We start from the raw sequence: 22,354 nt of genomic DNA, 5'->3' as shown, positions 1-22,354 counted from the left end.
CATCAAGTTTCTTTTCCTATTTCAACTATCTAAAAAAAATATTTCATATCAAAAGAAAACGCTCATTTAAATAACGCGGAAATTTCTTCATCCTCCCTTTAGATCTCTTAGAAACGAAAAATATTCACTTTTGGCAATTTTCCTGTGGGTTGGTGCCGGAAAGCTACAATCATGCCAAATTTGAAATTTCCATGTCAACCGGAACTACCCCTTTATTTTATGTCAGTTCATGTAGTTTTATACAGGGTTATTATAAATGATTAAAGCGATAAATTCATTGTAGCTCTAGTAATTGAGATATTGTAACAAAACGCAACAGTAACGTAGAAAAACACAAAAAGTTATGTTTGTTGCAGGTGCACTTCATATTTCTCCCACAAGAGCGCAGCAGTGACGCAAGATGGCGACAGGCACCAGGAAGCATTTCGTCATGGCCTCCACGTTCTCCTGACCTAACCCCATTAGTAGACCTATGTTTTTTGTGGGGGGGGGGGTATGTGAAAGATTGTGTTCACACCTCCTCTACCTACAAACCTGCCAGAACTGCGAGCCCGCATCAACAATGCTTTTGAACTCTTTGCTAGGAACATGCTGCGCCGAGTGTGGGAAGAACTTGATTTTCGGCTTTATGTCTGTCGAATCACTAAGGATGCACATATCAAACATCTGTAATTGTTAATAAAAACTTTTTGATTTTTTCTGGGTGTGTGAAAAAAAATATTGCAATATATACAGTAATACAGTTATTATAGGTGTGAATCGCTCCAATCATTTATAATAATCCTGTATATAGTAGGAAGGATAGGATATTTCAGAGTTTCTTTAGACCGCACATGGTCTCATAGCAATCAAGAGCTAAATCGGGTTCATGTTCACTACCCTCAAGGAGACTCCTGATCAAGCTCATGCTAACCCAGGCTCACACTCATGATCTGGCTCACTATCCACTAATAACGCACCTTCTCAATAATTCATCGCGAGGGTATATGGGAATTCGAGAGCCGGTGTTTCGGCATCTTTGCTTCGAACAAATTTATGCTTTATAAATTTTTACTTATAGGAAAACAGTTGCACATAGGGTCACGTCCTCAAAACCCTTTCTACTTAACCAATATTACAATTAATATGTGCACACGCCGTGGCGTACAGAAGAAGGATCGGCGTTTAACTCCCCTCTCCCCTTCAGCAAGATATTTTAAGATTGTATATACATATTTTATACATAACGTATATACTCGAATGTGAGATGCACATCCCACTTAAGCACTTTCACTGTCTGAACACAAACTTTCACTATCACTTTGTATGCGGTTTTGTATACGATTCCAAGAGGCACCCCCATTTTATACCTGAAATTTTGGCAGAAAAAGTGCGTCTTAGATTCGAGTATATATGGTATCATGGTTTTCCTGAAAGAATGAGATTGAGTGCTGCTTGAAATCCTCCCCTTGATGGAAGTCTGTGTACGCCACCGTGTATATGTGTCATCGGCAGGAAAAGAGATAACAATAGATACATTATGGTAGTTAACAGTACATTTTGCTACATACACAGCAGTGGCGTAACTAAAGGCTTGGGGACCTCCTCGCAGATAGCGTGGAGCGGGGCCCCTTCTCTACGATCCACTTTACGATTTGGGCCCCCCTGATGTCTTGAGGCCCGCCGCAATGCGGGGTCTGCGGGGCCCTTATTTACGCCCCTGCTATACAGCATATAAATCAATAATTTCTTCATTAATAGCACTAGCCACTATACGTAGAAGGCGATATCCTTTATATACGAACTGCACTTCTGTTGAAGAAATGGACTTTAACTGTACAGATACAAAACTCTGCAAATCATTAACCCTCTCTGGTTGAGAGGAGATTAATGTGAAATTGCACCTGCGTCGTTTGGATTCAGAGGAAGCACGAACTGTTTGAAGTGTTCAAAATTCTCTTTTGAGAAACAGAACACTCAACCCGTGATGATCGGAAAATTTGCAATACATATTTTAAAAAGTAGCAGTAAGAGAGGAAAGGGAAGAAAAAGCAGATTAGGAGAATACGTGAATGAAGGGTCCAGAGAGGGAAAAATAAGTTGCTAGAAAATTATCTCTATTCTCAACTGGAAGCAACATTTGGCACATGGAGTGCTTTCCGACAATTCGCTTTTGCTCTAAAAGGAAAAAAAGTATGATCCAAGAAATCCTAACCCTAGTAATAACAGATAACTCGAATTTACCGTTTATCCTATGTACTTACCGTACATTTTGCCTTCGTCAGACAGGATGATTTTCCGCCTTCCACATGGAGGGTAGATGGCCAAAGCCTCTTGGAAGCTCTGCTCGATGTCCGGGCTCCAGACGCCCTCCGCGTCCGACGCCGACAAGTCCTTGTCATCCTGGAGAGAAGACAAAGAATCATAGTCCTTGTCATCCTGCGATGAAGAGAAAAAAAAATAACGACAAATGAACGATTGAGGATAAACAGGTTAACAAAGAGGTGAAAGAAAAAAATCGGTGGAAAATTAAAAAAACGAACAAAAAAACTACAAAGAAAATCAAAATTTTTCAAAACAAAAAATGTAAAAAGTGAGGTGCCTTTTGGAGAGAAATGTGAAAAAGTAACTTCCTATTTGGTAGAATGTGTTTGCTGAATCCCTACCCCATAGTACAGTTTGCATATCATGGGTAAAATGAGACTGTATTGCGGATTAGTATATGACATTATTCAGACTTGATGAGCTTATATATACAATTTTTATCTACGTAGTATAAATTATGCAAATCATACTAATATACGCAAACTAAATAAATTTTAAAAAATTCTTAGAATAAGTTTATTATACAAAAATGAAGTAATATTTTTCATCAAAAATGAAGTGTGTCAACCTATGAAGTGTGTCAATATTCAAGAATTTCCAAACTCCTTTAAACGCTAATGCGAAATGAGTGTTTCGGGGTTGCTACATTGAAGATTTATGCTATTTTTGTTAGCCAGCTACATGTGTAGTCCTACAATGTTCCTCTATTAGACTAGGTATGTGCAAGTTGAAACAGGGAGTGGGCCAATTACAGAGGACTCACTGGCATCGAGGGGCGTACGAGATAATACGTAACATTTTCACAAGAACTGAACAGCCATATGAATTCAGAAGAGAAACTCGTTTATTGTGCACTAACATATCAGGTACACAAACACTATTATAACGGTAATCAAAATATTTAGTTATTTTTTTTTAAAAAAAAAGCAGAAAACATCTATTTATTTATCATTTTAGTGGGAAACTTGACCCTTCATGTTCTCAGCTAGTTTCACTGTTCGAAAGTGTACTGTATGTTCAAACGGAGGATTTTTTTTCAAGGTAGACAAGTCAGTTATCCAGAAAAAAATTTTCAATTCATGTTAAGAGATTGTCAGAAATACATTTTCAATACCGGGGCAGGTGGGCCGAATGAAAAGGTTTAGTGGGCCGGAACCGGCTGCTGCACATTGACTGACCTAGACTCGCTGCCATACAGTAATACTCCCTTTCCAGGTACACACTTTGTCATCTTTTAACATTATTCAAATCTCCTTCAACTGTTTCGTTTTCTTGTGAATGACACACCGTTTTCATGTAAAAGCTTAACCACTCACCCGAGCATATTATTCCTCTCTCTATTCACTGTTGAAAGCGTGGGAAGAGATAACAGGCTGCATATAATGTCTTATCTACGAAAATGTTATGATATAGCATCCTATTTTAAACGTATGTGTATTATTTTAAATGTACTAGCTGAGCCTGCGCTATTTACACAGTGCACAGATCTAATATAAGCGTGAATCTTTCCCCACTTCTCACTATATCTGTGCAAGTTCCTTTACGAACAAAAGTAAAGGACAGGAAGACTCTGAAAAGTGAATGAATTGCTATAGACAAGCATATAAATGTAGCATTTTAATATATAGAATGTTGGGATGAGTTTGTGGCAAACTTGGATAAGTGATACCAAATGCTTTTATTATTATTATTATTATTATTATTATTATTATTATTATTATTATTATTATTATTATTATTATTATTATTATTATTATTCCATATCCGAGTACGTCTCATTGTGGGTCCACAAACTTTCGAAGCTGCCGGCTTGCAACAGGTTTTGTCAATCAGATTAAAGCAAACGCCTGAAATGTACATCAACCCGCTATACGTAGCTGCTCTACTGGTTGCCTTTCACAAGGGTATCAATCAACCTTAACGTCCTACTGGCAATGTAAACTAATAGGGTCAAAACGACGCCTAAAATGTGGAAGAGAAAAATAGTTTTTTTTTTTTTTTGAAACTTTGAAAGAGAACTGGAAAATCTACACAAAATTTGGAATCACTAGCGAAAACAGTACGTTTCTAGCACTTCTGGTTTTCGACAAGAAGGTAGCCAGCCCAAAAATGTAGGGGGGGCCGGCTGCATTTAGGGGGGGGCCGATCCAACCATACTATAGTTTATCATCGTATTATAGTTCATTTGTAAGCCTACCGTGAAAATTTTAGGGGGGCAGCGAAAATTTAGGGGGAGCCCAACCCCCCTAGACCCCCCTGGATACGGGCCTGGTTTTCGAGATTTCATTGTTGAAAGGGTTGGCCATAAACATATAAACTTTTCTTGACCACAAATATATAAATTTAGCATTTTAATTTATAGATTTTTTGTCAGCGCATAGCCTTTTTCTTATCCATAAGATTCCCACAGAAAAGTATCTCTGGAAAAGCATAAAGACTCACAATACTAGTTTTTTCAAATAGTTGACAACACTTCGTTTTTAATTAGCCTTGTTAGCATATTTTCCCGGCAGATGTATGCTTCAGCGTGACCTACAAGCTTCTTCGGAGTTATCAGCAAATGGTGATGACATTACAGAGCGCTTTCCTGGTGAATAGTGCAATAGGTCATTTAGCAAACTAGAATTCGGCCAAATAGGAATGAGTGAGGAAAAACTTCTGTGCAGGTGCAATTACATCCTATGGAGAAACACTACTGTGCTAATCTGCAAGAAATACACATTACGTTACATAGCTGCACGATAAATAACTCTATAAACACTTTACTATTAAAATTAAGGCTACACAAAATTATATATTTCGATCGAACATTTTTAAACATGGAAATATTAGATTTCAATATTTTGATATTTCTTAATATCGATTTTCGATATCTAAATCCGGATATAGCATAGCCCTAATTGCAACACCTGATTAGTACCAATCATACGCACATACAACGTATGGAAGGACAAAATTACATAGAAATAAAATGTGGAACTACAGTTGCCTGACGAAATTTTATTCCAACTACAAGATCTTGTACTTTTTTCTCGGAATCATCCCAATTATGAAATAAACTTTTACTATTTCGCATACATTTTGTTGTTTAAGTAGAGTGAAACTTGAAGCTGTTCGTTTTTGGTTTCACAGTGCCGAGTAGCCAACTCATGGAGCAATACTAGAACATCGTGATACCTCAATTTACATAATTATGTACGTGTAGGACAAATTACGTGGATTGTTATTTTAACAAGCACAGGTGGCCTTAGCCATTGCGACCCTAGAGCGTGGGATCGCAACGCCTTTAGCCAGTTCGCCCAGTTGTATGGCATAAGTCTTGACAGAATATAATCCGTCAAAACATAGTCAAAAAAACAGAATTATTGATTTCGACAGTGGCTTTGTTAACAAATACAAATATTATACAAAGCTGCTTGACGCAAGCAATATTTCTTCTACAATCTATAATAATGGAGTAGTACTTCGTTTTTAATAACTTTTCTTAAGCATGAAGTGACTCGCCGATAAGACACCTGTCACCGTCTGGTTGTGTATCTCTGTTGTCCCGTGCCTCTTAACGTCAGCCCGGTGATTTCGTTCAAAAAGTAGCGGGTGGTGGTCAATGTTTTGGCTGGTCATTGTATACCAGTAACTACAATTTAAGAAGAGAACAAATAGCTCTCTATGTAAAAATGATTTGTATTACTATTATAGCACCTGATTTTGAGGACTGGTATCTAAACAAGGATATATTTTTTTTTTTCGAGCCCTGGTGATGCTTATGTACAGAATAGCTATTCTGAAATTATAGCTTACTGTAGTGCAATATTTGCTTGTTTGTTTAAACGGTATGAAGGTAGTCTTATTAGAGTTTTACCATTCTCACTTTTGTTTCCCTAGATAGTATCTTGGCTTTGAATAGTTTTTCTTATTTGCAATAACATTTGTCGCCAGCCTGTATTATGCGTCTTATAGTCTTCATTACCTGAAGTAAATTTCGATCTAAGTGCCATTTTCTGAAGTTTCGAATTATAACCGGAATGATGGTCTATGGGCCAAGTCAGTTTAAGTATATTCGGATCTAAGCGCCAAACCTGTGCGTAGTAGTCCAGATCATTGCCAATAGAATGCGTGACGTGCATGTGCACGGCAAAAATTCGAGGAAAAACGTCATATCAAAACTATTCAAATGGCACTTAGATCTTAATTTACTCCAGGTCTTTACATATGGTCACTCGTTATTAATTACCCTAAATAGTTGAATGTTGTCACTCTCGAACCTATAATAATTTATCTTTAGCTCTTGTTCATTGGTGCACTTTTCTGTACGGGAAATTCTCACTCATTTCGTTTTTTCTTCATTAATTTGGCGGGATAGTCTATCCAATTGCTTAAATATTTCTTTTAAACTTTGTACGATCCAAGCTATTATCAGTATGTCATTAGCATATGCTAGTAGTTGCACAGATTGATGTAAAACTGCTCTGTCCTGTTATTTGTCCAACAACGTCTTGAAGTGCTAGGTTGAAAATTAATGCAGACCGCATCTTCTGTTTTAATTCCAAATCTTGTCGACATTTCTCCTTGTCTTAATAACTTGTGTGTTTGTGAGTTTTATTAGTCCTTCTATCTTTCTTGGTATGCTAATCCCATTCAGGGTTTTGTAAATTTTATTTCGTGTAAGACTATCAAATGTCTTTCTATAATCTATGAAGAATAGATGTAAGGCAATATTGTACTCATGGAATTTTTCCAAGATCTGGTCACTGCAAATATTTGGTCTATCGTGCTTCTTCCAAGTCTGAATCCGGATTGATACTCTATTTTTTTTTTCCTTCATGCTATTGAACAGTACATTAGAAAATATTTTACATACTGTATTGAGTAGAGTGATTCCTATGTAATTATCCCAGTTACGCTTATCGTCTTGCTTATGAACCGGGAAGATAACTTTGCATTCCCATCTTTCCGGTACTTATTCCTTTCTCAAATTTCTCCAATTAGTATGTACATTTTACTTTTTAGTTCTTCTTATCCTGCTTTAATTATTTCACTTACCAGACTAAATACTTACATTTTTGAAAAAAAAAAAAATAAAAAAACTGAACTCATTCCTTCAGCGACGCAAGTAATCAAGTTAATAAGGACATAAACCTCCACGATAACAGAGCGGTCATTTTTTTCTTTTTTAACGCCGTCCTCTCTCAAAAAACAAGAGCACGAAAATACTAAAATTTTAAATTGGGTTACCTACTGAAGTTTTACTAAATACAAAATCACTAATCCAATTAAACTGGGTTGCGTTGAAACAAACAGTTGGTAGTTTCAGGAGGGAGCTGAAGGTGGTCGGTCAGTAAAAGCTACAATAGTTTTAATTTCTTGGGGGCAAGCGCGGGGTAGAGAAATTTTTGAGGGGGATACCTTTCTTTTGAATATCGAAAATAATAGTTTTATACAGGGTGTCCGAGAAGTCCTTCCCTGATTACAGAAATTGATAACTCAGGCTAGAAATAAGATAGAAATATGAAACTGGTGTTGAAATGTTTACAAACTATAAAAGTTTTTGTCTGTGTTAGGTTTCTTCTGTTTTACCAAGTCTCAATTTTGTTTGTTTTAGGTTTGTAGTACGTAAGTAAGAAGCCAAAGAAGCCATACCAACCAACCAGGAGAAGGCACAGTGTGTCCTGTGGTACCATGAGACACGATCACCAACCACGGTGCAGAGACAGTTCCAGACAACATTTGGGAGGACTCCACCTGATGTCAAGAGCATTAAAGCCTGGTATGAGAAGTTCAAGAACACAGGGTCGGTTGCTGACCTTCCGAGGTCTGGTCGACCAAGAACCTCAGCAGACACGGTGGAGGCTGTGCGGCAGTCTTTTCTGAGAAGTCCTAAGAAATCGGTGCGCAGGGCCTCACGTGAATTACAGATGCCAAAAAGCTCTATCCATGACATCCAAGCTCCATCCGAACACGCGTACCAGATCTTGAAACCCTGCAGCAACGAATAACCACAGTCGTTGCATCGATTCCTCCAGTGATGTTGGCTAATGTGTGGATGGAAACTGAATATCGCCTAGATGTGCTACGTGCTACCAAGGGTGCTCATGTGGAAGTGTACTGATGTGACCAAACCTTTTATAGTTTGTAAACAATTCAACACCAGTTTCATATTTCTATCGTATTTCTAGCCTGAGTTATCAATTTCTGTAATCAGGGAAGGACTTCTCTGACACCCTGTATTACTTGGCCTACATTATAGGTCTGGGGGTCGGTAGTTCTTATCGGAGATCGATCGCCACCCTTCCCTCTTATAGAAAATGAAATCTTTAAGTTTTACGTCCCACGATTATGCCAGCTAGGCTAAAGAAGACTGTGATGATGAGATATAAATGAAAGGGAGGAATGGAGAAAATAGAACCCCGAGTAAACCCACGCATATGGGTTTACATACGGTCCACCACAAAGTTCACTTGGCGCGAGCTGGTATCGAACCAAGAACTCCATGCATCAGAGGTGAACGCTTTACTACTGCGCTACCGTGGCCCCTTCCCCCTATAGAGTCACCTATGGTGGTCGCCCTGTGTACTCCTAGCTGCGGAGCTCGCGCACGAAAACCGATAACGCTTTTTACTCAACGAAAGAGTTCCTCAATCATAACTTAATCGAAAAGTATGCGGAGACGTGAAGATATAACATGTAAGTTGGACGTCATCTAAGAACGCGGGCAGAAGGGGAACTTAACAGGCCATTTTTTAATAAATATACCACATTGACTTGACACCTAGTATTCGTTTCCAAGCGCTGCTATTGGCTGAAGGAATTCCACTCCCTTTGGTGCACATGGCTGCAAGGCTCTATCGCTTAATAGTAGCTGAACCCTTATTGGCTCAACACATGGGTGTGTCGGGGGTGTGAGCTTTAGTTCACATTTTTGCCACGGCTCAAGACATTTTGGCAGCACAATAGTTTAATGTTCCATGGTTATGTCCTTTAGACTAAAAAAAAAAAAAAGCACTTCGCGTAACAGTCCTTTTGTGGGCCTGAGCTGCTCCAACGACATCTGTTAGCGATCGGCTGAACTACGTCCAGTCTAGCGACGAGCACGCGCTACGTTGGCCAGTCTCTAACAGGTGTATCAGGAGCTTTCTAGACCTAGCAGCCGTCACGTCTTTCATTCACTTGACTCCCCAGTTTGCCTTTTGAGGGCATCGGCCGGGAATCAAACCTGAGACCATGCGGACGTGAGCCCTACGCTCTTTAGAATAAAGGAGATGGATGATTAATAAAATTGAATAATTGTGAAATTATTTTTCCTCCCAGCGGAATTCGAACCCGAGACCTGGCCACTACATTAGCAAAAGGGCAATTGTCTTATTACAATAATATACATGTGATAGTTTGTCAAATGTTGCAATATAATATTACAAGCGCACGATACCGGAGATACTATAAGATTAGTGTTTTCATAAAGCAATGTAACTAGTGAATTTCCGTGTGAATAAACAAGTCGCCTAGTCTTTTGCCATAAAATAAAATAAAATAAAATAAAATAAAAATAAAGCTACGACCTCAGGTTTTGTCCTGACACAGTGTGGCTGTTATTCCTGTTGCTTCCTAAAACCATTACTTGTACGTCTACCGTTAAATGCGTAATTATGTTCAACGAAAACAATACAAAGTGCTGTTTCTGAATACACACACACAGTACTATTGTGAATGCAAATTATTTCGTTTGATTCTATGGTAATTATCGTTCTAAGCCATTAAGGCCTCCGGAAAGTGATAATACCACTTGTAACGATTTCTTTTCCTATTTGAATCGCAAACATTATATGCATTCTCTCATCATGCGTGATCCTCAATGTGTGAAAAGAGAAACTACTGTACATTCCTGGGAAATTATTACCCATAATTCTAATACATAAATGCAATTACATATTTCATATACATATGATACGCATTTCAATGTAATGTTATGCTCACCTTTAATCGGACATGAATACAGACCTAAGACAGACGCGCATCCAGAAATTTTTGTTGAGAGAGCTCCAAGCTTGGGAGCTCAACACTACAAGCCAATACGTCTAAGTAGTATTTAATGGGTATTATTCTGCACCCGAAAAGAGTTAAATAATTGTAAAATACGCAAATACCTGCACCTATATATTTTCAGAAAAATAGATAGATTAAATTATTATTATTATTATTTTATAAGAGAAAGAGTACAGATGAAGTGTAAGATCAAATTTTTATGCCACATCAATCATTTTCCTGTTAAACAAGTATAGTTTTATTGAGGAACTGTACACATATGTTGAGTAAGAAAATTTCGGGGTAGTTCAAACCCGGTGGACCACCTCTGTGGGTATGCCCCTGACCTAAGGTGATTTTATCTCTATAAACCTTGACCTTTCGTCTCGTAAGAAATGAATATCTGGCACTTGTCTTTCCCTTATTCACCAACGCTGGATTCTCTGCATTTTTCATTTTCGGGACGGATGGGACAATCATAAAGCGATCATTTTGCTATACAAGGGTCTTCCCTTCTATAATTATCATAAACGCTTGTGTCCGACGTCTTCAACCGCACTTCAATAACTACTATGGATAAATCAACGAACTTTTTTTAACTTTGATAATGAATATCTCAAATTCACATTAACAGTTGCTTCCTCCTTACTTAGTATTGTGAACTAGCAGAAGTACCGTTCCTAGCATGGACTGAGTGGTTCGCAACCTGTAATATTGCAGAATTGTTTGGCGGCTGTCTAACTTGAGAAGTTTCAGGGATACTACACTTTGTAAAGAACTCATGATCATGCCACTAGTAAAAAGTGACCATGCCTGGATACATTTCTGATTGCCCGTTTAATACAAATTTGAAGATCCTGAATCCGGAACTATTTTCAAATATATTCGTCCATGTATTCACGAGAAAAATTACTTAAAGTTGGAATATTTATATTTATTTATACCCTTAATTTGGAGTCACTTTTCTTAGCATCTCATGGACGAGAGTCCACCACAAACTTACTTGACCGGGAATCGAACCAGGAGCCCCACGCACCAGAGGCAAACGCTCTACCACTGAGACACTGTGCCTCCCCAATTTACAGAGTTACCTTTACATATAAAGACTTCATCATACACAGGGGGAAAGGTAACGAATTCAGCTAATTTTCTTTAATGGTAAATTCAATCTTCATTCGTTTGCATTTATCATGTTTCGTTTAGGAAAAATTTCTAACAATCTAGGAACACTACCTCCTTATGCATACAACTACTCACCGTTAAAATCATAGACTAGCAAAACCGGACCCAAATAGATGCGAATACTTCGAACAACAACCGGTATAGCATTACTATGCACAGGCTGAGTAGTGGTGACTCGCTGCAGATTCACCATATTTGAAGCTATTACAAATCTCTCGATAACTTAAGCACTACTCTGACAGCATTGGTATTATGTATTACTGGCAAGCTACGTGCCGAAAACAAGATTCCATGCACCACTGTCCTCCGAGTATTCGTCTTGATATAGTATTTTTCCTTTTAGTACTATCCATCAATTGTAGCTTCTTTCATCGTATCTTTTATTATATCCCTCATGATACAGTTCCTTTTTAGCCAATGTCCTTACCAGTTTAACCGTATCTTTTAATTTACGTCTAAAAGTACTCTTTTCACCCTTATCTATTCCCATCACATCCACATTGGTTTTTCATTCGACTCATCTCTCTCCATTTTTCTTTACGACCAAATTTCCAGTATTTTCCGTCGCTTTTGCGTTGTGTCCATGTTTCTGCTGCATCCAATACAATTCTTCATTCAAAACAATTCGTAACTTCTTTTTCTTAACTCTTTACCCGAAGACCCACCCATAAACTAAACCTTTTTTCCTACCCAACCGAAAGACAGTACCTTCACAAAGAAAGTGAAAACGTCGGCTGGAGAAGCTTGTTTGCTGCCGTGAAATTTACAGCTATACTGGTTCATTACCAGACAAATCACCCCCTGTCAAATTGATCTAAATGGAGTAGCCCGACGAAGAGTACCCTGAGTCGAAGAGTAGTTCATTAGTAAAAGTTGGCGCGGAAATCACAGCGAATAGTACGGCTCCTATGAACTCCAAGCGTGATTACAGTAATCAGGGTTGGCTGGTTTAAACCAAGGTGGTTTAAACCATGGTTTAAACCAAGGTTTAAACCAGCTGTTTTTTTCAAAAAAAAAAAAAAAAAAAACTGGTTTAAACCAAAAAACAAAAAATGTTCGTAAAAGTGTAAGTGTTTGTAAAATCTTGATGAACACATTTGTGGGTTATCACGTTTCACTCCCGTATATTATTCGTATTATATTCAGACCTAAATTCCCCATTCATTACTCAAAAAGATTATACTACAATAGCAACTTTTTTTTTACAAGTTTATAAATGTTTATTTTGTGATTTTTTTGTAGTTGTTATTATTGTTATGTAATTGCAATCGAAGAAAAATTCTAAATATTGTTTCGTTTCAATGTTTACTATTGATAAAATACATCGAAAATGCCGTACTTTTTGTGTGTGTGTGGGGGGGGGGTCATACAGACCCCACGAGAGGCATTTAGTGAAATAAGTATCTTTGGTATCTATTTATGTATAAATGAGTCTGAGCCAAAGTGGACTCAAATAATTCGTATCTTTATTCCCTTTTCTTATTGATATGCAGATTAAGTCGGTGTATTTCTTTAATTTGGACCAATAAAAGTCGTTGTTAACTAACTTGAACTAGATTAGTTCTTCTGTACTCCGTCGTACTTTGAAATTGTTCATATGTAATTAATTCTGTGTAATGGTTTCACTTGTGCAACTGTTTATCTTTTTGTCCTTCTGAAATGACTCTTGACAGTTATATTAAGAAGCATGTAAAGATCAGTACAACGTATTTTTTTTATCAGGATTCCTTCGTGAGTGAGTCGGCAGACGTATCGCATTTGTGGCCAATTAGTCCTGGTTCCGAGTTCAAATGGAGGACAATTTCTCTAGGATGTAACTCGAGAAGCGGTTTTTATTCCGCTTTAAGCTTATGTGACCCCTTCCAGCATAACCCGGTTGTTGCATAATAACATCAAGGCGAAAGAAACTTATTTCTGTCCATATATGATATGAATATATAGAGCAAATCATTTAAACCATAAAAACCTGGTTTAAACCAAAAAAAAAAACTGGTTTAAACCAAAAAAACGTTTTTTTTTTGTTTTTTTAATAAAAACCATGGTTTTTGCCAACCCTGACAGTAATTTTAACGGCTGAAAAACTAAGAGATGAGCAAGTAACGGGAACTGTCAATGTATTTTCTGTAGTTTGTCGAAAAAAAAAAAAAATGGAAAAATGTGTACAGTAGTCTTTCACAAGTCAAAATACAGTTCTGTTTTCAAGATTTCGAAGAAATATAGTTGAACGCTTAAAATGTCTTAAGAACAGTACACCGCATGCAAAGGATGATTTTTACATTGAAGTAAAGTATAGTTTGGTTGTTGAAGTTTAGCTTCCCTTTTCAGCACCGAGGATGAGACGTGGACCACAATGTGAACCACCGTGATCCAATGCTCTTCGAACGTGAAACCACGTGTACCACCAGCACGTATGCTAACCACTAAACACACGAGGAAGGTCAGAGTTGACTACGGCTATACAAGGATGCGTTAACTCTCACAAGCTGCGAACGCGACCTACGTGGCTACTCAGTAATTTTACTTTTGTCAGAGTTAGAAATCATACTGTAAGCCAGTCAGGATTTCCAGATCTGTTTTTTATTATTAGTATTATTATTATTTCCCGCGCCGGAAGGGTAGAATCAGAATAACCTGCTTCAGTTGGTTTCTTGTGAGAACACATGAAGGTCTTGCTAAAATCCACTTGCCTGGCAACACTTCTTTCCTTTTTCTCCTTCCTTTAGACATATTTTACCGATTCCGAAGCAGCAGGCGGTTTATTGTTCCGAAACGCACCAAATGCGCACAAGCAAACGTTTTCTGCGTGTTTTTATTGCTTTCGCGTTTGCAGCGCATTGCGATTAGCCACCCACATTTAAATGCATGGTCAGCGTATGCCAAGCGTACGCATGAGCCACAAAACGCGTTGCGAACGCACTGCGTAGCCGGTTCACTTAAGCCTGCCATATTTTTCCCCATAAGAATACGGGATACCTTCGCCCCCCCCCCAAAAAAAAACTACAATAGAATACGTTTATTGGAAACATTTTCACTGCATTATTTGAAATGGATACAAAGAAGCAACGAACAATCTATAGTGCAATCTGGTCTCAGGAAATTTTATGCTTCTGGAGAACTAATATAACTTCTGTATCTAGATGAGATTTTTTTCCCCCTCTGAAAATGCTACCCAAATAGTATGTTATTTACGAATCTAGCAGACGAAAGAAAATCATGAATTTACAATGTTCTACACAGACACAATAATGCTCAATGACAAGAAAATCAAGTGTTGTTTAGGATTTAGATTTCTGGGCTTTCGGCATCTAAGACCATTTAACCCGTCACGTATAAGGGATAACGTCCCTCGGCGAGCACACTATCCGGGGAAAAGGAAGATAGAAAGGATTGGGTAAGGAAGGAAGAAGCGGCCTGGGACCTATAAGATAGGAATCACCCCGGCATTTGCCTGCTGTGAATGAGTAAAAGCCAGGAAAACCTCATTCAGGACGGCTCGCCCGGAAAAGGTTTTTACACTTTTTCGAACGAGTGTCCCCACCGGGAATCAAATCCGGCACCGCTCGCACGGAAAGCGAGAGCGTTAGCGTTAATTGTTGTTCTAAAAAAATGATGATGATGCTAACGGGGTTTTCACACAAAGAAAATTAGTACATGAAATTTTTACTCATATATTGTACAAAATATAATTTTATACTGAACGTTACATCTTGCTGATATTGCTATCGATAAGCTGATACTGAGAGGAGAAATGGGACGGGACTAAAATACGGGACATTGGCCTGTCCCGAGTAAATTGATGGGTACATGAGAGATACTGTTCCAAAAATCAGGATTGTCCCATTTTTCACGAGACTTATTGCATACTAAAGTAGCGTATTGCTTATCAGTTCTCTTGATTTATGGGCTTTTAAGGTCATCCAGTACTTGCGTGGAAAGCTGGAAGAACAACGTAGCTAAAATCTGATTAATTTTGTGCATCTAGTCAAAATTTGCAGGACAGTCTGGAACTCATGGTTTCTCCCTTTGAACCATGTATGAGTAAGCATGCTACCCATGTTCTTTAATTTTGAAACAGGCACACAAGAGAAGAAAATAGGCTGTGAGTGTGGATATCAAAAATAGATACGTACGCGCTAACACTTTTAAACACAATACATGCACACTTTTCCTCATTATTATTATTTTGTAATATCGCCCGCGTTCATTATATGCATCGCCGCATAGTACTCTTCTCACCCTTTGTTCTGGTTTTGGGCTGACATATGATATTTTATCAAAGAGCACATTGATGTTTTATATATGTATATGGTCTAACAAAATCAAACTGGTATATACACACAGAGACAGAGGCTATAAGCATCAATCGAAGCAACGCAAAGCGTAAATGGCTACAGCAACAATGTTATTGACACGGTGCTTCAGTTCACTTGACTTCGCAGGATATGTGACACTCCCTGCCCTTCCCCTTCTACGATTGGCCTGGTTATTTGTGGGATAGATATATATATATACACACACACTGGGTAATGTGACGTGAAGTTTATTTTTTACCCACCTAGAGCATTGATCTAATTTCAGCAGCTCTCAAATAATGGATGTTCATTTAAAAATTAAATGAAAAAGGTGTTGTATAACACCGACTCTAGTGTCACACTAAATACGTACAATAAAAATCAAGCTAATAGAAAATGTACACTTTTTAAAAATATTATTAATGATATGTATTGTATATGGCCACATCTACTGCATAAAACCGCATGATGCGTATGCCAGGGTTTATTGGATAAAGTTTTACCATACACAAACAAGCAAACCAAATAACAGCAGTCTCAATTGTCGAGTCAAAACGATAAATCCTCGAAATATTTTGGATTAAAACAATGTGCCTCTAACAGTGGTGGAACCTGGAAGCAGGTCAGACCCGTGATTCATGGGATGCGGAGACCCACAAAGACCAGCAACGTCATTTCAGATTATGCTTGGGGGAAAAGATTATCTGATTGATATAACTACATTTTTAAGTTTTTCATTATTATATCAGAACTTAAGGGGAGCTATTGCCCTCCTGAAGCCCCAAATAACGCCCCTTGATGAAACCTGTAACTTGGAGTGGAGATGAAACATCGTTTATTTACATGAAGAGTAAGTATGAGACTACTATTTTCTTTTTTTATTATTTTTATTTTCTCTCTCTCTCTTTCTCTCTCTCTCTCTGTTTGTTCTCACTAAATGTAGACTTTTCTAGTGTGCGACTGTCAATATATTGCACCGAAAGATAACTACAAGGTTTATAAGAATATAAATGTATGAGAATCACAAAAATGAAAAGCTAATTTCTTTTTTTTTATTATGAGGAATTGTCAAAATTTAATCGAGGGGCACTGTAAAACGTTATATAGGATAAAGACACTGCTATTCAATCACTGCCATCTGTAACCGGTTGGACGCTTTTGGAGATCCGAGTGCCTCATCAGCATCAGCATGGGATGTAGGGCCTGCACATTAACGTAAGATCCGAATGGTTAGAGTAATACAAATGATAACGATAACAAACAATGATTATGCAGCTTTCTAGTACGTGGTTAATGATATATGTAGTAAGTTCTATATAAGTTCCATAATGGAAATCAATAATGTTATCGTCGCATTCCATTAAACGCATGTTTCACTGTAATACGAAGTTACGTAAGTTAACTATCAAATTGTTTCCAACATGATTTTAAAAAAATATATAATTTTGATATAGTATTACTCAAAAATGGTAACTCCATGAAAAAACTTAAATTTCGATCGATTAATAAACCACAACGTATATTCACTATTATTCGTATAATGTTCTTTCCCTACGCGTTAAGACAATACTAAAGAGGCTTACCTCGCCGACATCCAAGTTTTTGGTATCCGAGCCGGAGCCATTGGTATCGGCCGGCGGCCCGGAGCTCGCAGGAGTCCACGGCGAGGAAATCTTGCCGGCTACCAACAGACAACCTGAAAAATACAAAACAGAACATCGTGTATTGATTGAGCCTTACAATTACTACACAATGAGAATAGAAAACAAACTAGTCCTCAATAACAGGGCCATTTAGTGTTGCGCACGAGACAAATACCTTCTTAAATTCCAAACGAGAAACATGATAATTCTCGTCTAGTTTTCAAACCAAGAGGACAGAATTAGCTAGTCTCGTGGGCTACTCTACTTCACCGGAGTCTTACGAAGCCCCCATCACGGCGAAATAAAAATACCACTAATTTTACAGTAATTATGTGATATCTTCAAATAGATAAAATATAACCGAAAAGTTGAACAAGAACTCCCTAGACAATATTATTTTACATGAGATACAGTTATCACGACTTACTTATCTGCTTTCGATTTCCAGCCATTTTGAAAATCGGCACTTATCTTCGCGTTTCTAAATGGCTGCAAACGGAAAGCTACTAGATGACTCGTGATAGCAGTACCTTATGCAAAATAATATCCAGCGAGCTCCTGTTCCACATTTCGATTATCTTTTTATCTATTTGAAAACAGCACATAATTACTGTAAAATTAGCGGTATTTTAATTTCGCAGTGATTAGGCCTCTTAATGGAAAAAGAGAAACTACAAAATGATATAAGTAATTGTACGAATATTTATCAACGTTTGAAGATACGCAAGTCATTACGAATTGTAGAAACATAATGAACATTTATTAACGTTAAGACACACACGTGTTATTACGCAATATAGTGCAACAATAAATATTGTTTGAATGTTGTTGTATCACACACCCTGCATAGACCTCTGATGACGTGAAAGGATTCTGGTAACTTCTCTAGATGAGATTTACAAAAAAAAAAAAAAAAAAAAGTATCAGGGTATAAGCTTTGTACATACATTTGGAGAGCGAGACGAGAGAAAATTTTTCGAGAATCGAGACGACGAAAAGGCTTTCTCGACAATCGAGACCCCGACACACAAGCTTATTATTTTATCATTTTGAACTACGAGCGTAACATATTTGTCTTTGGCTTTGCATGTTTCCATTTACAGTAGAGATGCAAAAAAGCCGGCTTTTTTGAATCGATGGTTTTTTTCACATAAAAAGCCGGCTTTTTTGGAAAAAAACCGAGAATTTTGGAAATGTTGGCTTTTTTCATTTTCATGATTTTTCTATCCAAATAGCTTTCTTACAGTATATTCTATAGTTAGATAAGATTTCCACGACCTGAATGCCATATTTAGCTCTGTAATTCACCATCAAGATGGATGGAGCACATATTTTACGAATTAAAGCTAACATGAAGAATGTAGTATTTGAGGGCAATTTTACAGGCTACTTAACTTTATTTTAACTTTTGAGTTATCGACATTTTTTTCCTTCTCTAGATCATTTTAGTTTGTCATCCGTGTTTCATTTCTAAGAGCTTAGTACTCCAGCTTCTAGCACGAAAGTTAAACTTACGTTTTTCTGTATATCCGTCAAAGCATACGTTTTTCAATATTTCCGTCAAACCGTATTTCCACATTTCTGTTATACTGTAGTTGTGCAATGATTTAGCAATAATTTTCCAGATACAACCTTGAATACCAATTTATACAAATAATCAATAGCGGATTTAGAAAAGTACTTTGGGAGGGGTTTCTCTGATTGTTTCGTTTTCTAAAAAGTCCTAATTTTATTTGGGAGGTGCTTGAAGTTTATGAGTACAGGCATAACTAATATTTCGTTTCGTTTATATGTTTAGCAATAATCTTCCGGATACAACCTTGAAGATCATTTTATACTGAGAATCAGTGGCGAATTTAAAAAAGTGTTTTGGGAGGGGTTTTCTTACTACTAATGTTTAGTTTTTCTAAACATTCGTAATTTTTATTTGACGGGAGCTTAAAGTTTATGAGTAAAGGCATAAATAATAGATATTTCGTTCGTTTTAGACATTCCACAACTTTGGAGAACAGGCTTCAGTCCGAAAGACCGATCCTCTAACCTTCGCAAAACCGTCACTGCTGGTAATTAGTAATAATAACGATTTAAAAACAATAAGAAAGGAAGTCAGCCAACTCCTACACTCCTAGTCGGCCAGTACACGCACTATTTCTACATTCTCAGATGGAATAAAGGAAGGCTTTGTCAGAATGGTCGAATGCTGGGTTGAATCCCGGACTTCCCGATAGAAGCGCAAAAGCCAACCACTCAGTCACGTTTGTTGTGCAGTTTTATTTAGCTTAACTTAAATATATTCCGTAGTATTTTTTTTTTTTTTGAAGTTCCGTAATGATATGTTGAATCCCTCTTGTTAAAAATTCAGAAAACTTGAGGACTGGGTAAACCGTGATGGTGGTCAAGGGCGCCCATGTTGTGGTTTCCAAGGAGGGGCAAGTATAAGCGACGTTTCAAAAATAGTTTCAAATTTTGCTGTAACTAATGTAAAAATCCTATTGGATTTTCAATATTCTGAAGTACATTTTCGTCTATGGGGGGCAAGCGCCCTCTTAACCCCCCTGATGGGCGCCCTTGATGGTGGTTATAAAAAACTTGACTGTAGAATTTCAGGAATATACAGAACCAAAAGTTCCAGATGTGCAGCCTTTGATTGTATCATAAAAATCTAAATATTTTTCTTATGATTTATTTTAATTTTATTTTGTTTCAAAAAGGGGGTATGGAATATTTTGAAGTAAAAATACTACATAGAATTTTGCTAGTTATTTGTTTATTTTTTAAAAGAAGTTTTTACTCTTAGGGTTGGCTCGTTTACACCAGCTTTTTTTTTTTTTTTTTTTAATAACTGGTTTAAACTAAAAAAATTAAAAGAACAAAAATGCGAATCGTGTGAACTTCATGGTGACGTTTCACATGTCAAACCATCTGCATTAGTTTTATCTCCTTTTCACCTTTTAATCAAGGTGTCTCATGTTCAATTCTCGATCGAACCACAACCCTTCTTTCATGTGTAAACCAAGTACTCTTTCGGATGTCACTTTAAGCGAAAGTCTTCTCCTTGATAACCTCAGTATTACGTAAGGATGTTAAGCCTAAACATACGAAACGAAACCAAATTATATATATTTCTGCATGCCTGTTGTTTTATAAAGAAGCGAAGGTTGCTTAAATATATTGATTAAAATTTATAAAATTTATCGATTGCCTACTTAGCTTCCAACATTAGCTTGGATTGGACTTTCAATGATACCTACATACTAAATTTGTAATTTAATACCTCAGTTTTAGCGTACTGATTATAATACTTTGACCTTTAAATTTTACATGCAAATTAAATTTTACAGGATTTTCCCGTTATTGTTTTACATTTAAAAGAATGACGGGATTTTCCCGATGGCTAGGGCGGGAGTTTCTCAATTTAAGAAATTTACTGATCGGACTTCTTTAAGCTTATGGGACCTCTTCCAGCATAACCCCGTTGTTGAATAATAACACCAAGGCGAAACAAACTTATTTCTGTGAATATGTAATATAAATACATAAAGCAAAATATCTAAATCAAAAAATCTGGTTTAAACCCCAAAAAAGCCTGGTTTAAACTGCCCCCCAAAAACGGGTTTTTGGCATTTTCAGAAACAACCATGGTTCTTGCCAACTCTGCTTACTTTTGTATATAGGAGGTTAAAATGTGTTTATTATATACATTGGTTAATCCTTTGGAATTCATAATGTAAGAATGTTGAAGTAAAATTGTTTAAAATATCTTTTCGAAATTCATGGTTTACTTTCGAGGTTTTATATTATTATCGGCATCAACCACTAATTAAATGACTTTCTGTGTTATAGAGAAGCGAAACAAAGTCTGCTTTATCGATTTAAAGCAGAATTTTGAAAAAAGCCCAAAATTTCCGAAGGAAAAAAGCGAAGCAGAAAAAACCGAGTTTTTTTCCAAAAAAGCCGGTTTTTTTTCCGAGCCCTTGCATCTCTAATTTACAGTAACATTTCATAGTAAATAAATTTAAAATTTAGATAAAGAATATTCTTTCGTTCCCTGAATGATTGCAAAAAAAAAAAAAAAAAAAAAGTACGTAAACATACATTAGTTGTTTGTTATTCAAGTTCGAAAGTGTAAAATACACTAAGAAAAAGTTCTTATTCTCTTCTCCTTTACAATAATTTGAATATGAGCGTCGCAAACAACGATTCGAAATTCTACTATACCTTGTACTTGTCTCTGATATGAGTTATTCTTTGTGTGTGTGCCAGAAGTGAATAAATCCATCCCACATCGCTCGCGCTAAGTGTGTTAGCGCACCTACAGAGCTTAGGTTCCACCCTATTTTTCCTTCCCCGCGGTCCTGTCTCCCGATCGAAATAGATTCTTCCCTCCCCCTACTCCGTTACGAAAAATGTCTGATTACATTGTACGTAAGTGTAAGTGTTTAAACGACTGTTCTATGAGGCAAGTGACTACTACAAAAAGCCAAACCAGAACAAGTGAATAGACAGTAAGATCAAGCATAGTGATTTACACTACGTTGCTAAATCTCTCCGACATCAATCAGTGCTGCAAACTTAATATTACAATAACTGGATTCTTTTCTTCGATTATTCCTTATTTATATACAGGAAGTATTTTTTAAAATTAATTTTATTCGTATTAACTGCAAAGACAGTGACATTGTAATTACATTACAGAGCAGCCCGAGTTAGATATTGAAATATTTAAACCATATTAAAATTTTAATAATGGAGTATATTGTGTAATGACTTGCATAACTTTCAACGTTGATAAATGCTCTTCACTGTGTTCGTACAATCACTATTCAATTTACAGTTTTTATTAGGGATGGCCAGAACCAGTTCCTGGTGGAACCGGTTTTCGGGTCTAAACGGATCCGGTTCTAGAAGATCCGGTTC

General features: G+C 37.0%; 1 protein-coding gene across 9 annotated transcripts in view; it reads right to left on the bottom strand.

The window, feature by feature from the left end:
* sd (TEA domain transcription factor 1 homolog scalloped) overlaps window positions 1-22,354 on the bottom strand; it is a 388,541-nt gene that overhangs the window by 86,378 nt on the left and 279,809 nt on the right. For 7 of the 9 annotated variants that reach the window (XM_081738951.1, XM_081738958.1, XM_081738953.1 and 4 more), the window contains 2 exons: window positions 17,378-17,490; window positions 2,244-2,418 (listed from right to left, as the gene is read on the bottom strand). In XM_081738951.1, coding sequence (XP_081595077.1) covers window positions 2,244-2,418; window positions 17,378-17,490 — 288 coding nt within the window. The remainder of the gene's footprint in view (window positions 1-2,243; window positions 2,419-17,377; window positions 17,491-22,354) is intronic. The other 2 variants (XM_081738954.1, XM_081738955.1) reach the window with 1 other exon arrangement.

Source organism: Thermobia domestica, chromosome 14, assembly GCF_964235325.1.
Source record: "Thermobia domestica chromosome 14, izTheDome1.hap1.1, whole genome shotgun sequence".
Classification (NCBI taxonomy): Eukaryota; Metazoa; Arthropoda; class Insecta; order Zygentoma; family Lepismatidae; genus Thermobia; species Thermobia domestica.
This window is presented reverse-complemented; position numbering and strand designations above follow the sequence as displayed.